Here is a 24,982-nt window from a genome sequence, read left to right as displayed (position 1 = left end):
GCTGTGCCACCAGGGAGGCCCAAGAGTTCATTTTATTTTTTTTTTTTGTAGATAAGTTGTATTCCATTGTATGTATTGTGTATTGTATGTATTGTATGTATTGTGGCTGGAGATAAATTGATAGTGCTGTCTATAACCGCTGTGCCACCAGGGAGGCCCAAGAGTTCATTTTATTTATTTTTTTTTTTTTGTAGATAATTTGTATTCCATTGTATGTTTTGTGTGTGTGCCTGTATATGTATACATATATGTATATATATATATATACACACACACACACAGGCACACACACATATGCACACCATTTTATTTAATCATCTGTTCTTGGGCACTTAGATTGTTCCCATAGCTCTACTATTTTAATAGGGGCTATATTGAACTTAGAATTAGTGTTTAACTTTGAATTAGTGTTTGACTTCGAATTAGTGTTTTTGTAGATTTCAGGTAGATGGATAGATGGAATTGTTGGTTCTTATGATAGATCTATTTTTAATCTTTTGGGGAAACTTCCATACTGCTTTCCATAGGACTGGACCAATCTGTACTCCCACCAGCAATGTATGTGGGTTCTTTTTCTCCGCATCCTCAGTAGTACTTGTTTCTGGTCTTTTTGATATGGGCTATTACCTCAGATGTTAGGTGGTATCTCATTGTGGTTTTGATTTGTATTTCTCTCACTATAAGTGATGATGAGCAGATTTTTTTTTTTTCATGTGTCTGTTTGCTGTCTCACATTCTCTTTGGAGAAAGTTTCTAATTTGTACTTCTACTCATTTTTTGATTGGGTTATTTCTTTTCTTCTTGTTCACTTGTATGAGTTTTTTGTAGATTTTGGATATTAGCCACTTGACAGATATTTGAATATGCAAATGTCCTATGCCACGCAGTAGGGTGTCTGTTCATTTTAAAGATTATTTCTTTTGCAGTGCTGAAGCTTTTTAGTTGTTGTCCCATTTATTTATACTTTGGTTTCCCATGCTATTGGAGTCAAGTCCCCCAAAACATCCATGAAACCTATGTTGCGGAGTGTTTTGCCTGTGTTGTGTTTTATGGTTTCAGGACTTACATCCAAATCTTTAATTCATTTTTAGTTATATGTTGTGAAATAGTGATATAGTTTCATTCTATTGCATCTGTATTCCCAGCACCTTTTGTTAGAGACTTTCACTTCTTTATTGTATACTCTTGCCTTCTTTGACAGAGACTGACTAACTATAAAAGTATGTGTTTATTTTTGGGCTCACAGTCCTTCCATTGAGCTGTGTCTGTTTTTAGTATAATATCATACTATTCGGATTACTACAACTTTGTGCTATAGTTTGAAGCCTCAGTTATGATTCTCTATTCTTTTTATCAGAATTGTTTTGGCTATTCAGGGCCCTTTGTAATTCCATGTGAATTTCAGCAGTGGTTGTTTTTCATCTTTGAATAATGACGTTGAAACTTTGATAGGCATCACATTGAATCTGTATATTGCTTTGGATAAGATGGCCATTTTAGCAATGTTCATTCTTGCAGTCCATGGGATTATCTTTTGATTTCTTCTGCCTCTCTCTTTTTCCTCTCCCTCCCTCCTTCCCTCCCTCTCCTTTTCCTTCCTACCTAATTTACAACATTGTTTGTGTTTTAGAGGTATAGGATCTCTCCTTCAGGTGTTGTTAGTACACCACACCCAACCCCCTCAAGCACCCATAGTCCACCCGTAGTCCATTGTGCCCTCTCTCCTCTTTGTCTTCTGTTTCTTTTAACAATGTCTTATAATTTTCATTGTACAGTCCCCTTGCTTGCTTTGTTAAGTTTATTTAATTTGTGTTGTGCATTAGTAAATGGGTTGATTTTAATACAATAATGTGTTCTTTATCAAGTAAGCAGGATATAGCTATCTCATCAAAGTCAGTTTTCCAGATAATTGAATTTTATATCACCATCAAGTTTATAATTTTACTAGATTTGATGTAACTCTCTTAGAAATATGTTTAAAATTATAGATTAAAATTAATATTTCTCTGATAAGCTGGATCATTATTATAAGCATCATTGATTATGTTTTGCTGGGATAGTATAATGCCCTCAGAAAGTTACTGAGATTTATTTTGTTATTAACTGAAAACAAAAATGAAATAATCTGGATTGCTATATTTTGAATTCTTTACATTTTATCTTTGCCTTTACCATCTATACTATCATTAATTAGTGATCAACAAATTAAATCCTTTGTTACAAGAGATTCAAATCACATAGATAAAAAGAGTAAATATGAAATACATTTTTGGAATTAAATTATCCCCATTCATATCCCACACTACTTTCTAGTAGTAGAGTTTGTTTTGTTATAATGTTTGCTGTATTCACATACAAGCACATATATAAATATGTATTTATTGAATGAGTCTGCTCCAGATGTCATTATAGATAAAATAACATAAGTCTGATGGCTTAAACAAGGTATTTCTCACAGTTGTGGGGGTTAGAATTTTCAGATCAAAGTGCAAGCCAATTCTGGTTCTGGTGAGGCTCTCTTTGTGGTTTATATATTGCTGCCTTCTTGCTTTGTCCTCACCTGACCTTTTTATGTGCAGTATGAGACAGAGATAGAGAACTTGAGCAAACTCTCTGTTGTCTCTCTTAGAAGGGCACTTATACCATCCTGTTGGTGGTTAGGGCCTGAACATATGAATTTTGAGGGAATACAGGAAAATATATACATGTTTTATTTTAATATAAATTTTAGTATAATATTCAGTTTTACTTCCTTGAATATAAATGTTACCATGCTAAATGTATTTTGCATCTTTAGAAATTTACAGTATCTCAACAGAACTTTTTATAAGTATACCTCATTTTTTTTTATTAACTGTATGCTACTCTATATAATTAATGGAATAAACTTTATTCAATCCTGTTGATGGACATTTAAATGTTTTTTTTTTTAATTTTCTTTGTGTGATGACTGTATTTTGGTAAGAAAACCTTTTGATGGTTGAATAGTGTTCCAATTTGAAATTTGAGAGAAAATTCAAAATTTGCCTCTGAAAAGTTGGTGCTTTTATTGTCTTATCAACAGTGTATGTATATTTCTCCTTTTTAAACTTACTTTAACAATACTGAGAATACTGGATATTATTACTCTTCTTCCTACTTGTCAGTCTTAGTAGATGTAAACCAAATTTCTGTTATTTAATCTGTAGATATTTAATTATGGGTCCGGTAGTAAAGTTCTCCACATTTGTTTATTATCTTAGCATTTTGTTAATAAAATTCTAGTTGTGTTCTTTGTCCAATTTTACCAGAGGCTATCTTTTTTCTAAGATTTTCTGCACGAACAGGGGTTTTGTTGTAATTCCACTGCAAATATTTTTTCACAGTTTCACTTTCTCTTTGACTTCATCTCTTAAACTTTACATACATTAAAATTTTCATAGACTACAATTTAATATTTTCTCTTTCATATTTTGAGTTTAATATTTTTCTTTAAAAGACCATAGATAAAAACTTTAATGTGATATGTTAACTGTGTGTTTTGTTGTAGAAACATAAAATTCATTTAATGCAACCATAAATTATCTGACACATAAGTATATATTAATTTTGTGTATTTGATTATTTTTGTATCTAGTTTGTAAATATCCCTAAAGCATTATTGCTATATGTTAAAATAGAAATAGCTTAATAGCAACTAAAATTGCCATGACAGAATCTCACTTTCTTTTTTTATATTTAATTTTTTAACCTTTCTTTTCTTTAAAATAATAGCAATAGTATCATATCTCATAGGTTGTCATGAGGATTCTATATTGTAACATAAGAAAATAATATTAGATATCACTTACTCATTGCCAACTAAGTTTGTAGTCTTGAATTTATTTGTTCCTCAAAATAATGCTTTGAGGCAGTTTTTACTGTACTTAGATTCCAAATAAGAAAATAGTACCGGATGGTCTCACTCATAGCAGGAATCTAGAAAACTTAAATAAGGGACAGGAAAAAGAATAACTATAAGAAAGAAAATATCAAAATCAACAAACAACTATGAACCAGAGACACTCTATGAGGGTGAGGGGGTCGGGGAAAGGAGGGATTGGGGTCAAAATAAGGGGGTTGTAATTGTATGGGGAATATAAAAATAAAATTTAAATAAAAAAAATAAAGCCAAGAGAACTAAAAACATGCCTATGCAAAAAAATACGCAATTATACTTCAATGTTCATAGCAGCATTATTCATAATAGTGAAAAAATGAGAACCAGTCAAATGTCTAGCACATAATAAATGAATAATCAAAAGGAAATATATGTATAAAACAGAATGTTATTCAGTCATTAAAAGAAATAAAATACTAATACCTGCCACAACATGAATGACCTTCAAAGATATAATACTAAATGAAAGAAAGTAGACAAAAAAGACTACATATTATATGGTCCTATTTATATGAACTGCCTTTAGTAGAAAAATCTATACATTAAGAGAAAATAAATTAGTGGTTTTCTCAAGCTGAAGGGATAGGGGATGACTGCTAATGAGCCAAGTTTCATTTTGGTGTGATACAAATGCTTTTACATTAGATCATGGCATTGCTGTGAACAAGGGCCTCCCTGGTGGCGCAGCGGTTGAGCTCCGGGCTGTGAAGCTGCCCATAGCCTCTGCAGCGCCGGTTCTATCTCTGGCCACCTGGCGAGGGTCCCACATGGCGCGCAGACCTCTCCTGCTGCCCGCTGCTCCCCTCAGCAGTGTACTTCGTCAGTCTGCCTGTTCTGTTTCCCACTCTGGCTCTGGTGAACTCTCTCACCCTCCCACGCTTCTGACTGTACCCAGTGCTTGTATAAATAAATAAATCTTAAAAAAAGAAAAAAAAAAAGAAAATAGAGCCAGTTTGCAAATTGCCTAGGATATCAGGTAAATAATGGCACAGTCAGAATTTAAATGCCTATTTGTCTGAAAACCAAAAGCATATTTCTCACTGTATACTTTTCCTAGAACAGAACAGATATTTATTTATTTTATTTCTCTTCTATTTTCTGTTTCTCTTTTTCCTTTCAGTGAATAAGACTCCCCAGAACAATCACTGACCAATGATTATTGAAATGTTCTTTTCTGTGCTGTCAAGTATGTTTACCCTTCGCTATGTGAATCTGTTCAGCACCTGGAATACAGTTCATGTAATTGAGAAGTAGAATTTTCACTTTTATTTAATTTACATTAACTTAAATTACATGTGCCTACTGTTTGGGATTGCAACCTTAGAAGTCTGATACTTTTTTTTTTTTTTTAAGATTTTATTTATTTATACAAGCACTGGGTACAGTCAGAAGCACAAGAGGGTGAGAGAATTCACCAGAGCCAGAGCGGGGAACAGAACAGGCAGAATGACGATATACTGCTGAGGGGAGCAGCGGGCGGCAGGAGAGATCTGTGCGCCATGTGGGACCCTCGCCCGGCAGCCGGGGATCGAACTGGCGCTGCAGAGGCTGCTGCGCCATCAGGGAGGCCCAGAAATCTGATACTTTGAATATACATGTGTGTGTAATGCTAGTATAATTAATGTGTTGTTTGATAATGAGGAAACTGTTCATTTTAGGTTGAAAACTTTAGCAGAAGAACTTATGCAGACACAGCAGATGCTTTTAAACAAGGAGGAGGATGTCATGGAGTTAGAAAAAAGAATTGAGCAATCATCTAAGATCTATGAAAAGAAGTCTGAGTAAGTAAAACAAAAAATAATTTGAAGAAAGATAACTGCTGTAATTTTACAGTAATACTTCAGTGACAGGTTTTTATAGATATAAAATTCTTAGAAATTAAAGCTTTCATTTTAAGTATAAAATTTTGTATACTTTTGATACTTTCTAGGTCTCTAAAAAACGATTTTTTGTTTTTGTCAATATGTGTACTGAGCATGTTTTAATATTTTAATGGTTTGAAGTATTTTCTGAAACATTTTGTTAGTGCTATCTTTACTTTTATCAAATCATAGTCTGTTGTCAATAAAAATCCTTCTGAGATTTGCTGTGCTCTTTTGTCTTACTACTCTTTTTCTTCTGATTTATGAATTTGTACATAGTATCTTTCTGGATCACCTGATTTTACATGTTTTGGTATACTCTTGTTTTTATTGATTAATTGTGCTTTTTACTCTCTTAAAATTTTAATTTTGACATAAAATTAATATTTCCAATCTCTTCTGGTAATTGTTTACATATCCGATAACAGTTACTATTGGAGTAACCACTTAAGTTAGACTCTTAAGGAAATTGTGATGTTGGACTTCTCTGGTCTTTAATTGGTCTTTCTTCCAATACAACTTTTAAATATTTTCTTTTCTCAAATTTCTCATCTTTTCTTAATCTTCCTGCATCATAGTCAGCAGATGCACCCTTTCTATATTACAGAAAAATATTAGTGTCATCATCATGTGACAACTCTTTGACTAGATATTGAAATTCACCTAAATTGACAACCATTCTCTTTCAAAGTAATGCTGGAACTATTACTTTTCTTGACTCAGTGTATTTCTTGTCCTTTTTTCATATTCTTTCATCTGTTACCCAGAAAATTTGTAGTTTTTTAACTTTCATTTTTGATTTATTCAGTGATATTTCTTGTGATATTTTTCTTTTTCCTTTTTTAAAATTATTCAAGTTATCTTTCTTACATAGTTCTCCCACAACCATATCACTCATGAACCATCACCATATTCCCTTGTTTTGTTCTCTCCCCTGTTTTGACACCCCTCTCTCCCCATCCTTTGCTGTATGCCTCACATCTATGGTCAGCTTGCTAGTTTTGATACAGTATGTTCACTTTTTAAATATGTTAAGGTCTTTACTCCTAAAAAAAGTCTCCACTTTTCCACTCACCCCAGATCACCCTTAGTTAATCTCTGTACTTTCCTCCACTACTGCTGTTTTCTTAGTCAAACATGTTCTAAGAATAATTATCTCACTCAGCTTCAGCTTACATTTTCTCCACCCACATTGACCTGGATCCTGCATCATCTGCTTTCAACTTACTATTGAAAGTTATTTCTAAGGCTACCAACGACCACTACATTGCTATATTAAGAAAGTCTTTTAATGGAAATCCTTAGTCTCTAAGTTGGTTGACTTTATATTCTTTCTGTTTCCTTGACCTCTGGGACTCAGGATGCCAGATCTTACTCATCTCTTTCTGGCTACTCCTTGCTTAAACTCAATCTCTTTCACTCAACCTGTCTATCTGGGACTTACACAATGCATGGCCCTATATGAATCCGCTTTACCTAAAACCTCCTGAAGATAACCAATATTTATTCTCACTCAGATTTCTCCATTTTACTCTTATTGTCATGCAATAAATTGTCTTTATGACATACCTCCTTGAAGATATTAGAAGTACCCTAAATTACCCAAATCTATGACTGAATATGACCTAGTTTTTCTCTTAGTGTTCTTTACTTTGTTAATGGCAAATCTTTTATCTTATTATGTAACAGCATATTAGGAGCCTACCTCTACCATTTATACTAAGCACTTATTAGAAGTTACTATTAAATACTATATTTGGAATTATGAATCTTATAAATGTAATAACAGGAAAATCTGAGTTATTCTGGGTAGTCCTTTAATAAATTGGAAACTTTTAAATAATATTTAATAGAAGATACCATCTGTATTTTAAAAATAAAATTTATCAACCATTGCACATATAAAATTTTAAAAAAAAAGTGTCTTTTGCTTTCCTCTATTTGTAAGTCCCTTAACATGTTTATAGATGATCAAATAGTTCTATTTTTTTATAGTTTTTAAATGTACACATTATAAATGACTCATGATTTAAAATTTAGTGTATATAAACAAAGAGAATAGAATAGCTGACCATCTCACCTGTATGTGTGACTAAATATTGTTGGAGTAGGCAATCTTTAAGGGTTGCTCTAGAAATTGTGATGTTCTTTGATAATTTGACTTAGAGCGTTTACTCTCTTTATCTACATAATAAGTGTGATTCACATTCCTCCACTTATTTATATTTCTCAGGAGATGAGCATGGGAGTGAAGGAGAGAGGGCTTAAAGGATGATGACTATATGGGAAATACCATTTCTTGAGTTCTTACTCTGTTCCTCATATTGTTTGGCTTCTATACACACACACACACACAAACACGCATGTGCACGCGCACACGCACATTCATACACACACAAACTCACTGAATGTTATCTTCACTGTTTCTTCTGAATAATTGCCTGTATTTTAGCTTTAGGACTTAGAAAATTTAAATAAATTACAATCACATACCTAGTAAATGGTACAAACTTCACAAATTAACTCCGAAGTTTTTGTCTTTTTGATCACAGCATTTGCTTAATCTTAAGCTTTTAATAGTGTTCTTATGAGAACAAGTTAGAAAGGATATCAAGCAATTCATGGAATGAGTCCTATTTAGTGCAGATTCTACTATCCCTTTGTTCCCATGGAGTTTTTATTGTTAGCTTTAGGGCATAATCTTGAAAATGTTAAATATATTCATATAACTAAACAGTCATTGTGAAATCTTATTAATTCAGATGTTGGTAACATTGTAACTTGCCTTTGAATTAAATGTTAATATTTTGCTAAACAAATTTTCTGAAAGGGAATTGAGGGGAAATGTTTGCATTGCTATTTCTTATATCCTCAGCATTTCCTTTTGTGTGTGTAAGTGGGTATTTATATGTATGGTGTGTGTTTGGGTAATATATGTATTATTTAGATATATAAATATTATTTAGATATATATAAATATGATATATTTAAAAGTAATTTTTATTTAGTTTAAAAATGATTTATGATTATTTTTACTCTACAACATTGTTAATTTCCTATACAAACATGAAAGCTACATGTTTAAATATATGAAAGTGATACAACAATAAACATATCTTCACAAATATTGAAAGTATACTCTAAGTTGGAAATTTACTCTCCTATTTTTAAATTAAAGGAATTAGAAAGAATTTTTACTTAACGGAAAAAGCATTATTGGTTATATCAATATGGGATAAGGTACTAAGATTAAAACCTTTAAAATTGGATTTAATGTAAATATCTCTAAAATATATTATAGTACTAGTGAAAAGTAAATTAATGTGAAATCACTTGATTGCTCTGATTCCTATAGTCAATTACATGAATTAAATAGTCAAAGAATAATTTTTATGTTACCAATTCATACTCAAATGAACAGTGTTAATTATGTAAATAATGGAGATCTCAGTGGAAATGTTTTTGCAGAATTTTATTAAAAAATGTAAGTTAAAATAAGTAAAACCAACTTGAAATGGGATAAATTTAAATCAACACAAAGAGTCACTTTAGTTTACCTCCATCTACATTTTACTTCTAAAATGCATTCAATGGTGATAATATCAATTTTATCCTATTTATACTCCTTTTTGCCTTTTTAGAATATGGCTTTTGGGAAAATACACCAATCATGTCATTTAAGACTCAACCACATAAGAGTTAGTAATATTGTAATTGGTTTTAATGCTTGATGAGACTTCCAAAAATAATTTATTTTTTAATTTTACATTGCTTTGTACCATTATCACCTCATATATAAAAATACTTTATGTGTTATAAATCATAACTCAAACTTACTGTCTTTCAAATTATGTATCTTCTAAGGCACATACATTTTTTTAAAAGTTTTATTTATTTATGCATACAAGAGCTGGGGTACAGGCCAGAGATGGGGGGCGAGAGGATCCACCAGAGACAGAGTGGGGATCAGAACAGGCAGACTGACGGAAATACACTGCTGAGGGGAGCAGCGGGCGAGTCAGGAGAGGTCTGCCGCGCCATGTGGGTTGCTCCCTGGCTGGCTGGGGGATCGAACTTGTGCTGCAGTGGCTACAGACAGCCCCATAGGTTGCATCTTAACCCCTTGTACCACAAGGGAGGCCCCTAAGGCACATAAGTTTTAAGAGTGTTGGCTAATGTTATAGCAAGATGTGAGCATATAGAATATTGTTCTAGTCTGCAATTAAAGGAACTTTTATTTTTGCCTCTGTATTTTTAGATTATGTGTATTATAGAAAATATGTATGTAAATTGGGAATTCATTGAACGATATTTACTGCGTATGTACTATACCATGATGATTTTACTTGTGAAGAGTTAATTAACTCTGACACTATGATATATACATCTCTATTACTTCTGATTTTTAAGATGTTTATTGATTTTTTTTTAAAGATTTATTTATTTATACAAGCACTGGGTACAGTCAGAAGCATGGGAGGGTAAGAGAAACCAGAGCCAGAGGGGAGACTGACGAAGTACACTGCTGAGGGGAGCAGCGGGCAGCAGAAGAGGTCTGCGAGCCATGTGGGTCTCTCGCCCGGTGGCCAGGGATCAAACCGGCGCTGCTGAGGCTGCGGGCAGCTTTGCAACCCAGTGCTCAACCGCTCCACCACCGGGGAGGCCCAGATGTTTATTGATTTTAATTGTATTATTTGCTATTGTGGAAGCATTGATTTACAACACTGTATATGATTTAAAGGAGTAGATTTATACTCCTCAGGTGTATGTAATAAAACCGCACTGACTATGAAAGTACCAGTAATCTTTCACAACAGTCAATTGATTCTCTACCTCCGTTGCTATTCAAACCTTGTTCTACCTCTAATAACCTCAATTTTACAGTTAGATTTCTAGGGTTTTTTATTTAGGTTTAGTTTTGTATATTCCTTTTTTTTTTTTTTCTACTCCACATTGAGTGAAATCATCCAGTATTTGTATTTTTCCTTTTGATTTATTTCACTGAGAATAATTCCATCATGTGTCACAAATGGCCGGTTTTCATCTTTTCTGTAGGTGATATTATTCCATTGTGCCTGTATGCCACATCTCCTTAATCCACTCATGGTTGTACAGTTAGGTTGTTTCCAAAACTTGGCTTTTGTAAATAGTGCTGCAATAAACATATGAAGCCAGACATCTCTTTGAATTGGTATTTCAGTGTACTTTGAGTAAATGAGTATAATTGCTATATCAAACAGTAGATCTATTTTTTAAAAAATTTTTTAAAAAGATTTATTTATTTATACAAGAATCAGGATACAGGGCCTCCCTGGTGGCGCAGGCGATTGAGCACTGAACTGTGAAGCTGCCCACCGCCTCTGCAGTGCCAGTTCAATCCTGGCTGGCCAGCGAGAATTCCACATGGCGCATAAAACCTCTCCTGTCTTGCCCGCTGCTCTCCTCAGCAGTTTATTTCAGTCAGTCTGCCTATTCTGCTCCCCGCTCTGTCTCTGGTGAATCCTCTCACCCTCCTGCACATCTGTCCTGTACCCAGTTCTTGTATAAATAAATAAATCTTTTTTTTTTTTAACTTTTTTTTTTTTTAATAGAGGCATGTTTTATTTATTTGTTTGTTTGTTTGTTTTGTTTATACAAGCACTGGGTACAGTCAGAAGCGCGGGAGGGTGAGAGAATTCACCAGAGCCAGAGCAGGGAGCAGAGCAGGCAGAAGGACCGAAGTACACTGCTGAGGGGAGCAGCGGGCGGCAGGAGAGGTCTGCGCGCCATGTGGGACCCTCCTCTGGTGGCCGGGGAGCAGCCAGGGATCGAACCGGCACTGCAGAGGCTGCGGGCAGCTTCGCAACCCAGCGCTCAACCGCTGCGCCACCGGGGAGGCCCTAAATAAAAAATCTTAAAAAAAAAAAAAACAAGCCAGGATACAGTCCAGAGGCGCAGGAGGGTGAGAGGATTCATCAGAGACAGAGTAGGGAGCATAACAGGCAGACGACTGAAATGCACTGCTGAGGGTAGCAGGGGGCACAGCAGGAGAGGTCTGCCACGCCATGTGGGAATCTCCCTGGCCGGTCAAGAATTGAACCCCTGCTGCAGAGGCTGTGGACAGCTTCACAGTACTGTGCTCAACCCGCTGCACCACTGGGGTCCCTTTTCTTACTTAAGAACTGTGGTCACATTGACTTATATTATTGTTGGAATTTTGGAAGTGTGGGGTACCCCTTTCATGTATATTTATGGTAGTATACAACCATCAAATCACCTGTATTCTATTACCACACTTCATTGTGCTCCCTCCCAGCTAGGTTTTCCCCTTTCCTAACCCTTTCCACTCTGAATGCTTAAATTCTGTACTCATTTTCAAGGGTTAGATTTTACTTTTTTGCTTTATCTAAACCTTTGTTTGGTTTCTATATATTCCACCTGTAAGTGAAACCATCTGATATTTTTCTTTATCTTTCTGACTCATTTGGCTTAACATAACCCCTTTTCATCTCCATTGATATTGCTCCAAGTGTTAAGAGTTTATCTTTTGTGATCACGGAATAGTATTCCATTGTATATATGTACCACATCTACTTGATTCTCTCATCTGTTTTTGGACTGTTGGGTTGTTTCCATAGGTTGGCTATTGTAAATAGTACTGCAATCAAAATGCGAGTACAGGTTTTTGTTTGAAGTAGTGTTTTTGAATTTTTGGGTAGATACCTAGAAGTAGAATTACTGGGTTATATGGCAAGTCAATTTTTAAGCTTTTTTTTTTTTTTTTTTAAAGATTTACTTATTTATGCATACAAGAGCAGAGGTATAGGCCAGGGACACAGGGGGTGGGGGGGGTGAGAGGATTCACCAGAGACAGAGTGGGGAACAGAACAGGCAGACTGACCGAAATACGCTGCTTAGGGGAGCAGTGGGTGAGTCAAGAGAGGTCTGCCTTATCATGTGGGTTGCTCCCTGGCCGGCTGGGGATCAAACTCGTGCTAAAGAGGCTGTGGATTGCTTCATAGTGCGGTGCTTAACCCCTTGCGCCACCAGGGGTCCCAATTTTTAAGCTTTTTTAGAAACTTTCATTCTGATTTTCATAGAGACTGACCAGTCTACATTCCCACCAACAGTATAAGACAGTTACATTTTCTCCGCACATCACCAGAACTTGTTGTTTCTAGTCTTTTTGATATAGGCCTATCTCACCTATATGTGAGGTGGTGTTTCCTTGTGGTCTTGATTGCATTTCCCTGATAAGAAGTGATGATGAACATTTTTCATGTGCCTGTGTTCCATCTGTGTGTATTCTTTGGAAATGTTTCTAATTTGCTTTTCTACTCATTTTTTGAGTGGGTGGTTTTCATTTTGTTGAGTCATGTGAGTGCTTTGTAGATATCAGTCCCTTATCAGATGTATGGTGTGCAAATATTTTTTCGCATTGAGCAAGGTGTCTTTTTGTACAGAAGCTTTTTAGTTTGATGTCCTAGTTGATTGTATTCTATTTTGTTTTCTTTCCTTCTGGAAACAAATCCCTAAAGACATTATTGATGCTTATATTGTGAAGTGTTTTGCCTATGTTTGCTTCTGGATATTGTATGATTTCAGGTCTTATATCCAAGTCTTTTCTCCATTTGACTGATTTTTTTATATGGTGCAAGATAGTGTTCTAGTTTAATTCTTTTGCATGTGGCTGTTCGGTTTGCCTAACACCATTTGTTGAAGACAGACTTTCCTTTTTCTATGTATTCTCTTAACTCCTTTTTCAGATTAACTGTCCACATAGTTTGTTGCAGGGCCCTCAATTCTTTTCCATTGATCTGCCTATTTTGTTCAGTACCGTGACATTTTAATTATTATAGCTTTAATAGTAGTCTTTTGAAAGTGTAATACTGCTATTTTTTTCTTTTTTTTTCATCAGGATTAGTTTGGCTGTTTAGAGAAATTTGTGGTTTCATATGAATTTCAGTATTGTTTGCTCCATCTTTGAAGAATGCCATTGATTATTTTTATTTGGATTGCATTCAATCTGTATATTGCTTTGGGTAGGGTTGCCTTTTTGACAGTGTTGATTCTTCCAATCCATAAGAAGGGACTATATTTCCATTTCTTTGTCTCACATTTCTTTAAACACTATCTTAGAGTTTTCTTTGTATAGACCTTTTACCTCCTTTGTTAGGTTTACTCCAAGTATATAATATTTTTTGGTATGGTTGTTAATAAGATTGCTTTCTTGATTTCTTCCTTTTGTTTCTATGTAGGAAAACAATTTCCAACCACTATGGAAAGCTGTCTGGTGGTTCCTCAGTCTACTAAAAATGGAGCTACCATATGACCCAGCAATTCCACTCCTAGGGATTTACCCAAAGGACGCAAAAATATTGTTTGAAAAGATTACCTGTACCCATATGTTTATTGCAGCACTATTTACAATAGGTAAAATCTGGAAACAACCCAAATGCCCCAAAATAGCTGACTGGATCAAAACGATGTGGTATATATACATATATATATATATATATATACACACAATGGAACATTATTCAGTAATCAAAAAAGATCAACTCATGCCATTGACAGCAGTGTGGATGGAGCTAGAAGGAATTATGCTCAGTGAAATAAGCCAGAGGGAAAAAGAAAAATATCAGATGGTTTCACTTATAGCAGGAATATAGGGGAACCAAATAAGACATCAGTGTGAAAAAATAATAACAGTACAAAACACAACAAAGCAAAAATAGACAATTTTAAATCAGAGACATGCTGCAGGAGAGGAAGAGGGAGAGGGATCAGATGGGGAGAGGGAGGAGCACAGGGGACTGAGGTGATGGTACACAGGTGCATTGTTGAAGGAAACTATGTGGACTACACCTGAGGGGGTGGGGAGAAGCAAATATTGTTTAAAAATGAACAATGATGTAAAAAATTAAAAAAAAATAATAAAAAAAGAAAAAAAAGAAAAATTTGCCCTTTTCTTCTATGTTCAATTTATAGCCATAAAGGTATTCATAGTTATCATTTATGATCATATTTATTTCCAAGATGTCTATTGTAATTTCTCTTTCATTTCTGATTCTCTTTATTAGACTTTTAGCTCCATTTTTCTGAGAACTTTGCCTGTTTTGTTTATTTTTCAAAATTTTTGGTTTCATTGTTTTTTTGAACTGTCCTGTTGACTTCTATTTCTTTTTTTCCTCACTATTTTATTATATTTTTCCTTCCACAGGCTTTTGGTTTCACTTGTTATGTTTTTCTGCTTGTGAGGTGTAATGTTAGATTATTTATTTGAATTCTTTATTTTAAATTTTTTGATGTGGGCCTCTATTGCAATATGCTTCCTTTTAGTATTGCTCTTACTGGTCCCCATAGATTCTGGTAACTCATGACATTTTCATTGGTCTTCAAGTATTTTTTAATTTCTTTTTGATATCCTCACTAACTTACAAGTTTCATTTTATGCTTGATATCTAGTTTGATACCATTGTGATCACAGAAAGTACTTTAATATAATTTCAGCCATAATGAATTTATTTGATACTTGTTTTATTACCCAATTCATGGGTTAGCCTCAAAAATATTTCATGTATACTTGAGGAAAATGTGTACTCATCTTTTTAAATGTGTTGTTCATCACCTGTTGTCTAATTCCTTGTTTTGATGTATTGTTTCCATGTTGATTTTCAGTCTGGTTAATCTAACCATTGATTTCAGTGAGATGTTGAAGTTTCCTATACTGTTGTGTCTGTTTTCTTAATAGTTGCTATATATATTTTCATGTCCCTTTGTTTTTTTTATTATAAATTTTATTTTTATATTCCCCATACAATAAAAATATGGAACGCTTCACGAATTTGCATGTCATCTTTGTGCAGGGGCCATGCTCATCTTCTCTGTATAGTTCCAATTTTAGTATATGTGCTGCCGAAGCGAGCACTGTCCCATTGTTTTTTACAGTTGTTTTAATGGGTGTTATATCTTTTTTTTTGTATTTATCCCTTAACCATTACATAATTTCCATCCCTGCCTTCCCTGCCTCTTGCTACCTTTTTTTTTTAGCTGGAAGTCTATCAGATAAAAGTATGGTTGGCTCTGCCTTTTTTAGTGTACTATTTTATTGAATGATTGTTTTCCATATATTTACTTTGAGTTAATGTTTATCTTTGGAGCTTAGATGGGTTTCCTGGAGACAGCAGAACATTGGGTTTTGTTTTCTTCTTTAGTATCCACTGCCTAGTCTTTGATTGGTGAGCTCATTCCATTTACATTAAGGGTGATATGTATATATGGGGTCTTGCTACTGCCATTTTATCTTTCGTTTTCTGATTCTGTGTCAGTATCTTTGTTCAATTTTTGTGGATTTCTTTTCTTCAACTTAGATTTGAGAGCTCCTTCACTATTTCTTATAGGGGAGATCCAATGTTGTCAAAGTCCTTTAGCTTTTGTTTGTTTGGGGAGGACTTTATCTCTCCCTCATATCTGAAAGAGAATCTTGCTTGGTATGGTATTGTTGGTAGGTAATTTTTATCTTTGAATATTTTGAATATGCCATTACATACTGTTTATGCCTGAATCATGTCTGCTGAAAACATTGGATATAACTCTGATAGGAGTACCTTTATAGGTTAGCTCCTTTTCTCCTCTTCTAGCCTTCAATATTCTTGTCTTGAATGCTTGGATAATTTCACTACTGTGTCTCTTAGTGGAAATCTCATTGCATTTTCTTTTTTTCTTTCTCTTTATTTTTTTTTTAAAGATTTATTTTATTTATACAAGAGCTGGGTACAAGCCAGATTTGCGGGAGGTGAGAGGATTCACCAGAGACAGAACAGGGAACAGAACAGGCAGACTGACGAAATACATTGCAGAGGGGAGCAGCAGGCGTGACAGGAGAGGTCTGCTGTGCCATGTGGGGCCCTCGCTGGCTGGCCGGGATCAAACCAGTGCTGCAGAGGCTGGGGCCAGCTTCACAGCGCTGCACTCAATCACCTGCGCCACCAGGGAAGGCCCCTCATTGCATTTTCATAACTAGGTGGTATTTTCTGTGCATGGAATTCGTCCTTCCTAGGGTTTTCCCCTTTTTTTATTTGTTTCAATCAGGTGTCTCCCCACTGACCACCCAAATCTTCCTTATCCTAGAAACACATTATTTGTATATATCCTACTTTATATTTTACTTAATATTTTTCTCTTCTTCCACTTGGGAACTTTGTGTATTGCAATCTTTGAGTTCAGTAATTCTGTCCTCCACTTCATCTCTTTTGCTGCCATAATTTTTTCTATAAAGTTTTGTACTATGGAGATTTTGAATATCCTGAGTCACTTTGTTTTTGTATTTAAAACTTAAAATTCTGTTTTTTGTTTATCAGGTTTTTCCTCATGTCATTAGTTTTCCTGAATCTTTTTGTATCTCTTTGATTAGGTTTGTTGGGTTCTTTTTTACCACTTTGATTTGCTTTTCTGCATTTTTTCTATATCTTTACCTTCCTTTATATAGCCATTTTGAATTCTGATAAAAAGATAGAATAAGAATTTTCCATGAAGTTTGGTTGGATTCTGGAGAGTTCTGCCCTTGTAATGTCATGTACCTTGATATCTCAATATGACATATGTTATATTTCCATGTGTTTATTTTGCTCATTTAGATTTTCCTTGTTTCCAGAAGGTGGCTCTAGATGTTTTGTTTTTTATGGTTTCTGTAGGCACTGAAACCTGTTTTTGCATTTGCTGAGTTGGGGTGGGGCCTAGTGGGTTGATCCACTTGTATGAAAGTGCTATGGTGGGGGAATATGTTTTGTGATTGTGGTACTGCCATTCTTCTTCTTTCTGGTTGTATACCTGTGAATCCAGCCTCTGTATACCCTGAATGTACTGCATGAGGTCAGTACCAGTCTCTAGGTGTCAGGAGGGAGAATAATGTCCAGGACACTCTCTCTGCTATTGTTACAGAGGATCCAGCCTATGGAGGGCATTATTTCTCTTCTGCATGTATTTCCCATCAATCACAGGTGTATGCTTTCACAATGTTTAGCTCTCAACTTTCAGGGCCTCTGACAGAGGGGGCAGCCCTTTTGTCTACATCTCCTGTTCTTGACTACAGCTCCAGGTGCTTCTCTTGCCCCACCTTCTTTTCAATGAAGTTTGACTATGCCCCTCTATCTCTTTTCTGTCTAAATGTGTATTGACTTAACATGTCCAAGGAGTGTACCAGTTTCTTCCAAGTCACAGGACTCTCTGGGTGTAGTGTGATTGACTGTTACGTGATACTCTCAGCAGCAAAGTAAGGAACTTACTCTGTCTCCTTCATAGTCTTCTTTCTTCCTTACTTTTAACTTTGTTGTTTAGAGTTGTCTCTTGAATGTTCTAGATGTCATTTACCAATAATCTTAGTCATAAATAGTTCTATTTCCCTAAATTTCCTTGTTTCTACTTTTTTGTTAGCATTTACTTACACTGCACTCTGCTTAATATGAATGGAATTGAGTTTTGAAAATATTGATCAACATATATTTATAAACAAAATTAGTGTGAATTCCTCTTGCCTGTGATTATTTATTCAGTTTATATTCACCGTCCTTTAAAGTTCCAATTTAAGAAGTTCACATTTTCTGACCTATTCTCTAGTTCTGAATCTTTCTCTAATTGGCAATTTATTGTCTCTTACATATTAATAATTTATGTTCTGTAATGCATCACACACTTCTTTAAGGATTTAATATGCTATTGTTAGGGAGGGGAAAAATTTCCCCTACCCATATGGGTTTTTTGCTTGATCAGATAATCAAATGAACATCAGAGAGATCAGTGGGGGGGAAAAATTACATACTTATGGGATTCTACATAGACATGCACTCTAATGTCCACGAGGAGAAATGAGGATTTGTATTCTGAACCACGCAATAGAATTGAGGCCTGGGGCTTCCAAGCAAGAGGAAGGGGAATCACATGACAATGACTGGGTGACTCATGTAGGAAGACACAATGCTTTGTAATTAGATATTTGCTCTACCATACAGTTACATTTGTTTTCTAAAATGGTTATCTCATAAAACCCTTAATTCTGGGCAGTACCCTCATATTCCATTCTTCTGGTTGTAAGGGATTGGTGATAGCTTCTAGCAAGCTTGCAAAACATAGATTCACCTCAACTTGGAATAATCCACATGCCAAAATATGTCTTGGGTAGGACCATTCTGAATATCTTGGGGAGATCTGTCTAAACATCTTGAAGTGATTTGACTTTTATTATGTATGAGAATGTCTCCTTGGATATTCACCTGTTTCTATTGACATTAGTGTGGGTGAATTAATCTGAAATTCTCACTAAGAGCAAGTGATAAAATGTCAGACACAATGAGGAAACATGGCCTGTGTAGTTTTCTAAGGAAGGTTTGGGGAAACCTGCTGTTATGATATTGGTGATATTGGAAGATTGGGGGCCTATACTATACTCATTTTTTCTTAGTTACTGCTCAATCCTTAGTCTTTGTCAGCATAGCTTTTGCCCAATCTATAAATTCACCCCTCACATATTACATACAACTTGGTCCCAAATAGGCACAAATCTGACTATAGTTTTATTCCATTTGAGATTTTAAGTACATTATGATTCTGCTTCATAATTAATTTGTCACATTAATTTATTTTAGGTCCTACATTCTGTACCTAAGTATCCATACTCTGTGTGGTAGATAGATAAGCTGTAAAATAAAATGAAAGCATCTTGAATTTGGATTTTTCTTCCAAACATTTCCTTTTATTTTTTTAATACTAGCTTTATTAGAATGACTCAAGACTTAGAATCGAAAGTGTTATGGTTATGAAGGACTCATAGAAGGAAGTGAAAAAACAAAGATGTGTTTTCCTTTAATGTGTTTTCCTTTAATGTGTTTACATTTAATGTGTTCTCTTTTAGTATTGTGCTTTTACTAAGCCGAAAACAGACACTTGAAGAGTTGAAATACTCAGTACAGCAGCTACGATGCACTGAGGCAAAGTTTACAGCACAGAAACAATTACTAGAGCAAAAAGTACAAGAAAATGATGGAAAAGAGCCACCTCCAGTAGTGAATTATGAAGAAGATGCACGGTCAGTTACATCGATGGTAAGTCAAAGAATAATCAAATGAGAAACATGAAAGAGTAGCATCTAGGTAATAATGAATACAAAGATTAATTCTGGTTTGTTATAACAAGTAATTACTCTTAATAATAGGCAGGTTCTATTAAATTTTTTTGTGAATGCAAAATAGGTTTGTTAGTCCTCTGAGGTCACATGAAAACACTTTTGGGAACTACCAGCAGATGATAAAGTTCTTCTCATAAGAAGAAGATTGATATTTCTCTTAAGATAGACAAAAGCAATTTATTAATTTTTTATTAAATAATTTATTAAAAAAGCAACTTACTAATATTTTTCTGAAGAGCGGTAGAATCTTATTTTGTTAAGATTGATGATGTGTTTATTGTTTTCATGAAACAATACATCGGTTTTATCTAAAAAGATTTTCCTTATAAATATGATCTTTAAACTGCAATAAACACATTCAGATATACCAACTAAAAATTCAACTTATTTTATATAATTTCATTAACTGTTTAAGAATGCTTAGTATCAATACTTTCCATTCCTTCCTCTCTTCCTCTCATCCTCCCTTCTTCTTCTATCCTTCCCTCCCTCCCTTCCTTCATCTTATGTTGGTGGTTCTAACCAAGGAGCGATTTTGCTACTAGGCAGTCTCTGTTCATGTTTGGTTATCACAAAATTTGGGTGCTATTGGTATCTAGTGTAGAGGCCTGTGATGCTATTAAATATTTCACCTCGGATATTTCCTACCCTTCACATTTTCAGTCCCCCCTCCCCCCACCCCCCAAAAAAAAATCCAACACAGTGTCAGTAGTGCCAATGGTAAAATTCCTGAGTTTCCTCTGTGGGTAGCTGGATATATTACATAAATAGAACTTTGATAGAATAATGATGCTATAGCTTATCTTTTAGTAACTTTTAGTTTATATGATTATAAACAGTATAATTTGATTGTTGTAGTTCTTTAACATCTCCACAGGGGGGAAAATTGCATTTTAAATATGTGATAAGAGGGGAAACAAATATAACTTAATTTTTTTTGTTATTAATTGAGCCATTCTATCTATACATTGTATTCTGATTTGTGAGTTACAACTTGTTCTCATTACTGTCCTCCTAAGTAAAGGTGCTAAGTAAATGAATCAAGAACTCTTGTCCATTCCATTTCTTGTTTTGTGTTTCCTGATAACTCTCTGGCATATGTATTCTTTCAGAGGAATTTATGCTGTTTTTCTTTTACTTAGCTTTTGAAAATATTAGCTATTAAATCTTTTGTTCTGAGTGTGATTTACATTTTCTTGTCTCCATGTTGGTGGGAAATTACTTCATAACTTGTTCATCAGCAGATAGGCTAGAACTGTCTAATCTAACTTACTTTAAGTAACTCTTTATGTGCATGACTTGTATTGAAATTATTATTATGAAAGAATAAAACATTATTTAAGGCATTTGATGAAAGGATATCCCCATTTGATAACTATAATTTTAAAAATAGGCTTTTAAATTTAAAATATAAGTTAGTTAATTCTCATTTTATTGAGAATTCATGATCATTTAGACCTTTATTTTTTGTAATTATCAAAAAAACTGTTCAACAATGAGTGAATAATATTTCAGGCAGAATGTATAATGTAGTTTATGAGATCAAACAGATTTCTGGCACTTTTACAGTTTCTCTTATATTTATTAACTGAATTATGGACATACCTTATAAATTTTTACATACTTTATGTTATCCAATTTATTTTAAATAATAATAATACTATTTATGTTGAACTTATCTTTTCTTTGAAACAATACCTTTAGTAAATCTTAGGGATTTACCAATAGGTGTAGTTTAAAGTAATAGACTAATATTTTATAAATCAAATAGGAAATTCCCCAAATTATTGCCAATTATGAGACTTTTACAGTATGTTTTAAAAATAAGTAGAAATATATCTTAATTCTTAAATACACATTTCTTAAAACTTAATAATTTCCCCACATATATCAGGTTTTGCATAACTCAGTATCTTTTAATTATGATATTACTTGTCTAATTTATTAAAAATGGTAAAAATATTAAAAGTTTTGAATTTTCCTCCAAATAACTGCTTAAGCATTGTTTTATAAATGACATTATGAGAAAGCCTGAAATTCACATAAGTACTTCAATTGGTATTTCCTCTTTGTAAAGTCTGTACTTATAAATGGTGAAAATTTCAGCAAGGGATATTTAGCTGAATATGGAAAGATTGGAAAAATTAAGTGAAATTATAATATGTAAAATAGTGAAGGTTTGCCTTTCAACATTATTTGGGAGTAAGAGAGACAGTTGTAATAATAATTATAATTAACTATTCTAAATGTGATTCTAATGAATGGCATTGTTATTAAAACACTGATTTTTCAGTAATGAATACTTTGTGGAAGAATGCCATAAGAAACTGTAACATTGAGATGGCTCATGGATTGCATATTCTTATGAAAATTCCAAGGTGATTCAGATGTTTAATCAGGGTTAGGGTTGTTTAGTCAGGTTCTTAGATGCATAGATTTTTACTTTAGTTCTATGAGAATGAAAATCCATCTATTAATTTATAGGAATATAAGAAACATGTGGAAGCAGATAATACAATCATCTTTGATAGAACAAGTCACCCTTCTATTATCATTTTCCATATGGGTTTAATTTTGGCCCACTATCAAAGATGAAGGGATAAATATTAAAAACTACATAGATACTCTCTGTTATCTATGGTTAAGTATGTTTCATTTATTCATTAAAATATTATCAATCACCTATATATGTCAAACATAATTCTTTACTGATATTTTGGATATATCAGTAAATAAAATGAATAAAATTTCTCAGAGTTTACATTCCCTGGTGAGTGGAAGTTAATGAAAAGTAAGTAATATATTATATCCAAAGATAATAAGTATCTGAGAGTAGGAAGAGAGCTGGTTAAAGGATTGGAGATCTAGTGGGGCAGAGGTTGGGACACAATTTTGAATGCAATTCAGGATAAGCATAATTGACAATGTGACGCATAAGCAAAGATTTGAAACAGGGAGCCAGTAAGGTACTTAATTTCTGGGGAAAGAGCATTCTAGCCAGAGTGTGCATCTGTTACATAGACTGTTAGGAAGGATCATGTCTTGGCTATTCGATACAGTAAGGAGTTCTGAGTCGAGGACAAGGTGATAGTAAAGAAAAAGAAATTAGAGCTGTAACAGGGAACAGATTTCATGGACTTGGAGAACACAATTAAGGATTGTGATTTTTCTCAGTGAAATGTGGAGCAGTTGGTTAGCGGGTTATAAAAGAGGATGGGAATGCTTTAGCTTTTCACTTAAATTGATCACTGTGACATCATGTTGAGACTATATTTATGGGAGCGAGGATGAAAGAATATTATTGTAGTAACTCAGATGATAGAATATAAAAGTTTGAGTAAGGATGGTAGCTCTGGAAAAGTAGCAAGGTATGTTTACCATCTGGATATATTTTGAAGGTTGAGTGCATTAGACTTCCTATGGAATAGAAGTGGGATGTGAGGTTGAAAAGGTAAGGGTGACTCTAGGTTTTTAAGTAGGAGCACTAGAGGAATGGAAATTATTTTGAGAGCATTGAAAGATTACTTTTGTAGAGAAGTTTTGATCTTGGAGGAATAAGACTTCAACTTATCTTTCAAAAAAAGAGGTCAGTGTAGATTTTTAGTTTTGGGTCTTGTTTTTAGGAGTGTGATTTGGACTGGAGATATAAATGTGAGAGTTGTAGGCATCAGATGATATTGAAAATCATTTGATTGTAGGTGGTCATCAAATGAGAGAGGAAAGGAAAAAAAGAAGGAGCAAGGACTGAACCTTGGGGCTCTTTAAAGTTAAAGGGAGGAATTTGTAAGTAAGAGACTTAGAAGGAGTCACCGGTAATATAGTAGAAAATTAAGAGTATTTCTGTCCTTGAAGTGTTACAAGGAGAAATGAGTTACATAATTTGTAGTGTGCTGGTTTAAGCCTAAAGAAACAGTTGAATTAGCTCAAGGATTTTCTAGACTGTTTTAATCAAGTACTCAAGAGGGGAAATATAATATAGAATGCTGTGTCTTTGGAAATATTGACCTGACCATTTTCAGAGATCGTCCTGAAGTGAACACAGTACAACAGAATATACTTTTAGAAATGCTGAAGTAGAAGATATGTTCTCTCTTATCTAATTGGGTTATTGACAGATTCAATGTTCTGATGATTCTGAAGACATCTCAAATTATTTAATCTGTAAACTCAAGTATTTTGCCTTATTCTTCAATTCAGCCTTACAAGGTAGAAGAATTTGACTTCTATGGCAAAAAGGAGGGTTAGCTCTTTGATGGCTGCTCTTGAATAGTGATGAAATTACAAGAATTTCTAATCCCTTAGTAAACATTAACTGGTTTTCCTATTATATTTATTTAAAAAGTCATTTCCCTTCATGTTTGTTTTTAAGAGTCTAGTTATAAAGACATACGCTTTCAATCAATTTCTGTTGAATTAAGGAATTGAACTTCTTTTCATTCCAGAGTAGTTATTTTTGTTTAAAGAATATCCCTTATATGGCAAATATATCTAGATTTTATAACACCATATAATGAGTAAAATATGCTTAGCTCTTCTGCAAGATAATTGCCTTTACTTTGATGTTTTTGAAATTGCACAATTAAAAGAAACTTCTTGCAACATGTAATTATTTTCTCTGCATATCTTACTAAATGCTGATTAGTTGAATAACAATATCAATAAAATCCTTTTCTATTACATTTAAATGAATAGGATATCTGATTTGTTGACTAAAAATTGTCATGATTCAGTAATAATCCACTTTACAGTAATATTCAATGTATTTTCAATTTATAGTTAAGCACTAGAGTGGACTGATATCAATTGAGACATCATATTGTCAACATCATTGAAGTTTTATCTGTTTTCACCATCAGGTACATTTTCTTTCTTTATTCATAAGATAAATGTTAATTCCAGGCTTACTCATCAAATGCACTGAGGAAGGTAAAAGATTAAGAATCAGGAAAACTGGGCCTCCCCGGTGGCACAGCGGGTTGAGCGCCATGCTCTGAAGCTGTCTGCAGCCTCTGCAACGCGGGTTTGATCCCGGCCAGTAAG

At 34.0% G+C, this 24,982-nt stretch overlaps 1 protein-coding gene and 1 non-coding gene across 11 annotated transcripts in view; one reads left to right on the top strand and one right to left on the bottom strand.

The window, feature by feature from the left end:
• Positions 1-24,982, top strand: part of FER (FER tyrosine kinase) — a 484,685-nt gene that overhangs the window by 121,872 nt on the left and 337,831 nt on the right. For 9 of the 10 annotated variants that reach the window (XM_054688073.1, XM_054688071.1, XM_054688072.1 and 6 more), the window contains 2 exons: positions 5,578-5,700; positions 19,670-19,859. In XM_054688073.1, the coding sequence (XP_054544048.1) occupies positions 5,578-5,700; positions 19,670-19,859 (313 nt within the window). The remainder of the gene's footprint in view (positions 1-5,577; positions 5,701-19,669; positions 19,860-24,982) is intronic. The other variant, XM_054688075.1, reaches the window with a different exon arrangement.
• LOC119230278 (U6 spliceosomal RNA) lies at positions 15,585-15,691 on the bottom strand. The gene has a single exon (XR_005121722.1). It is a non-coding gene; the product is annotated as a U6 spliceosomal RNA (small nuclear RNA).

Source organism: Talpa occidentalis, unplaced genomic scaffold, assembly GCF_014898055.3.
Source record: "Talpa occidentalis isolate TD23 unplaced genomic scaffold, MPIMG_talOcc4v2.1 talOcc4.6, whole genome shotgun sequence".
NCBI lineage: Eukaryota > Metazoa > Chordata > Mammalia > Eulipotyphla > Talpidae > Talpa > Talpa occidentalis.
This window is presented reverse-complemented; position numbering and strand designations above follow the sequence as displayed.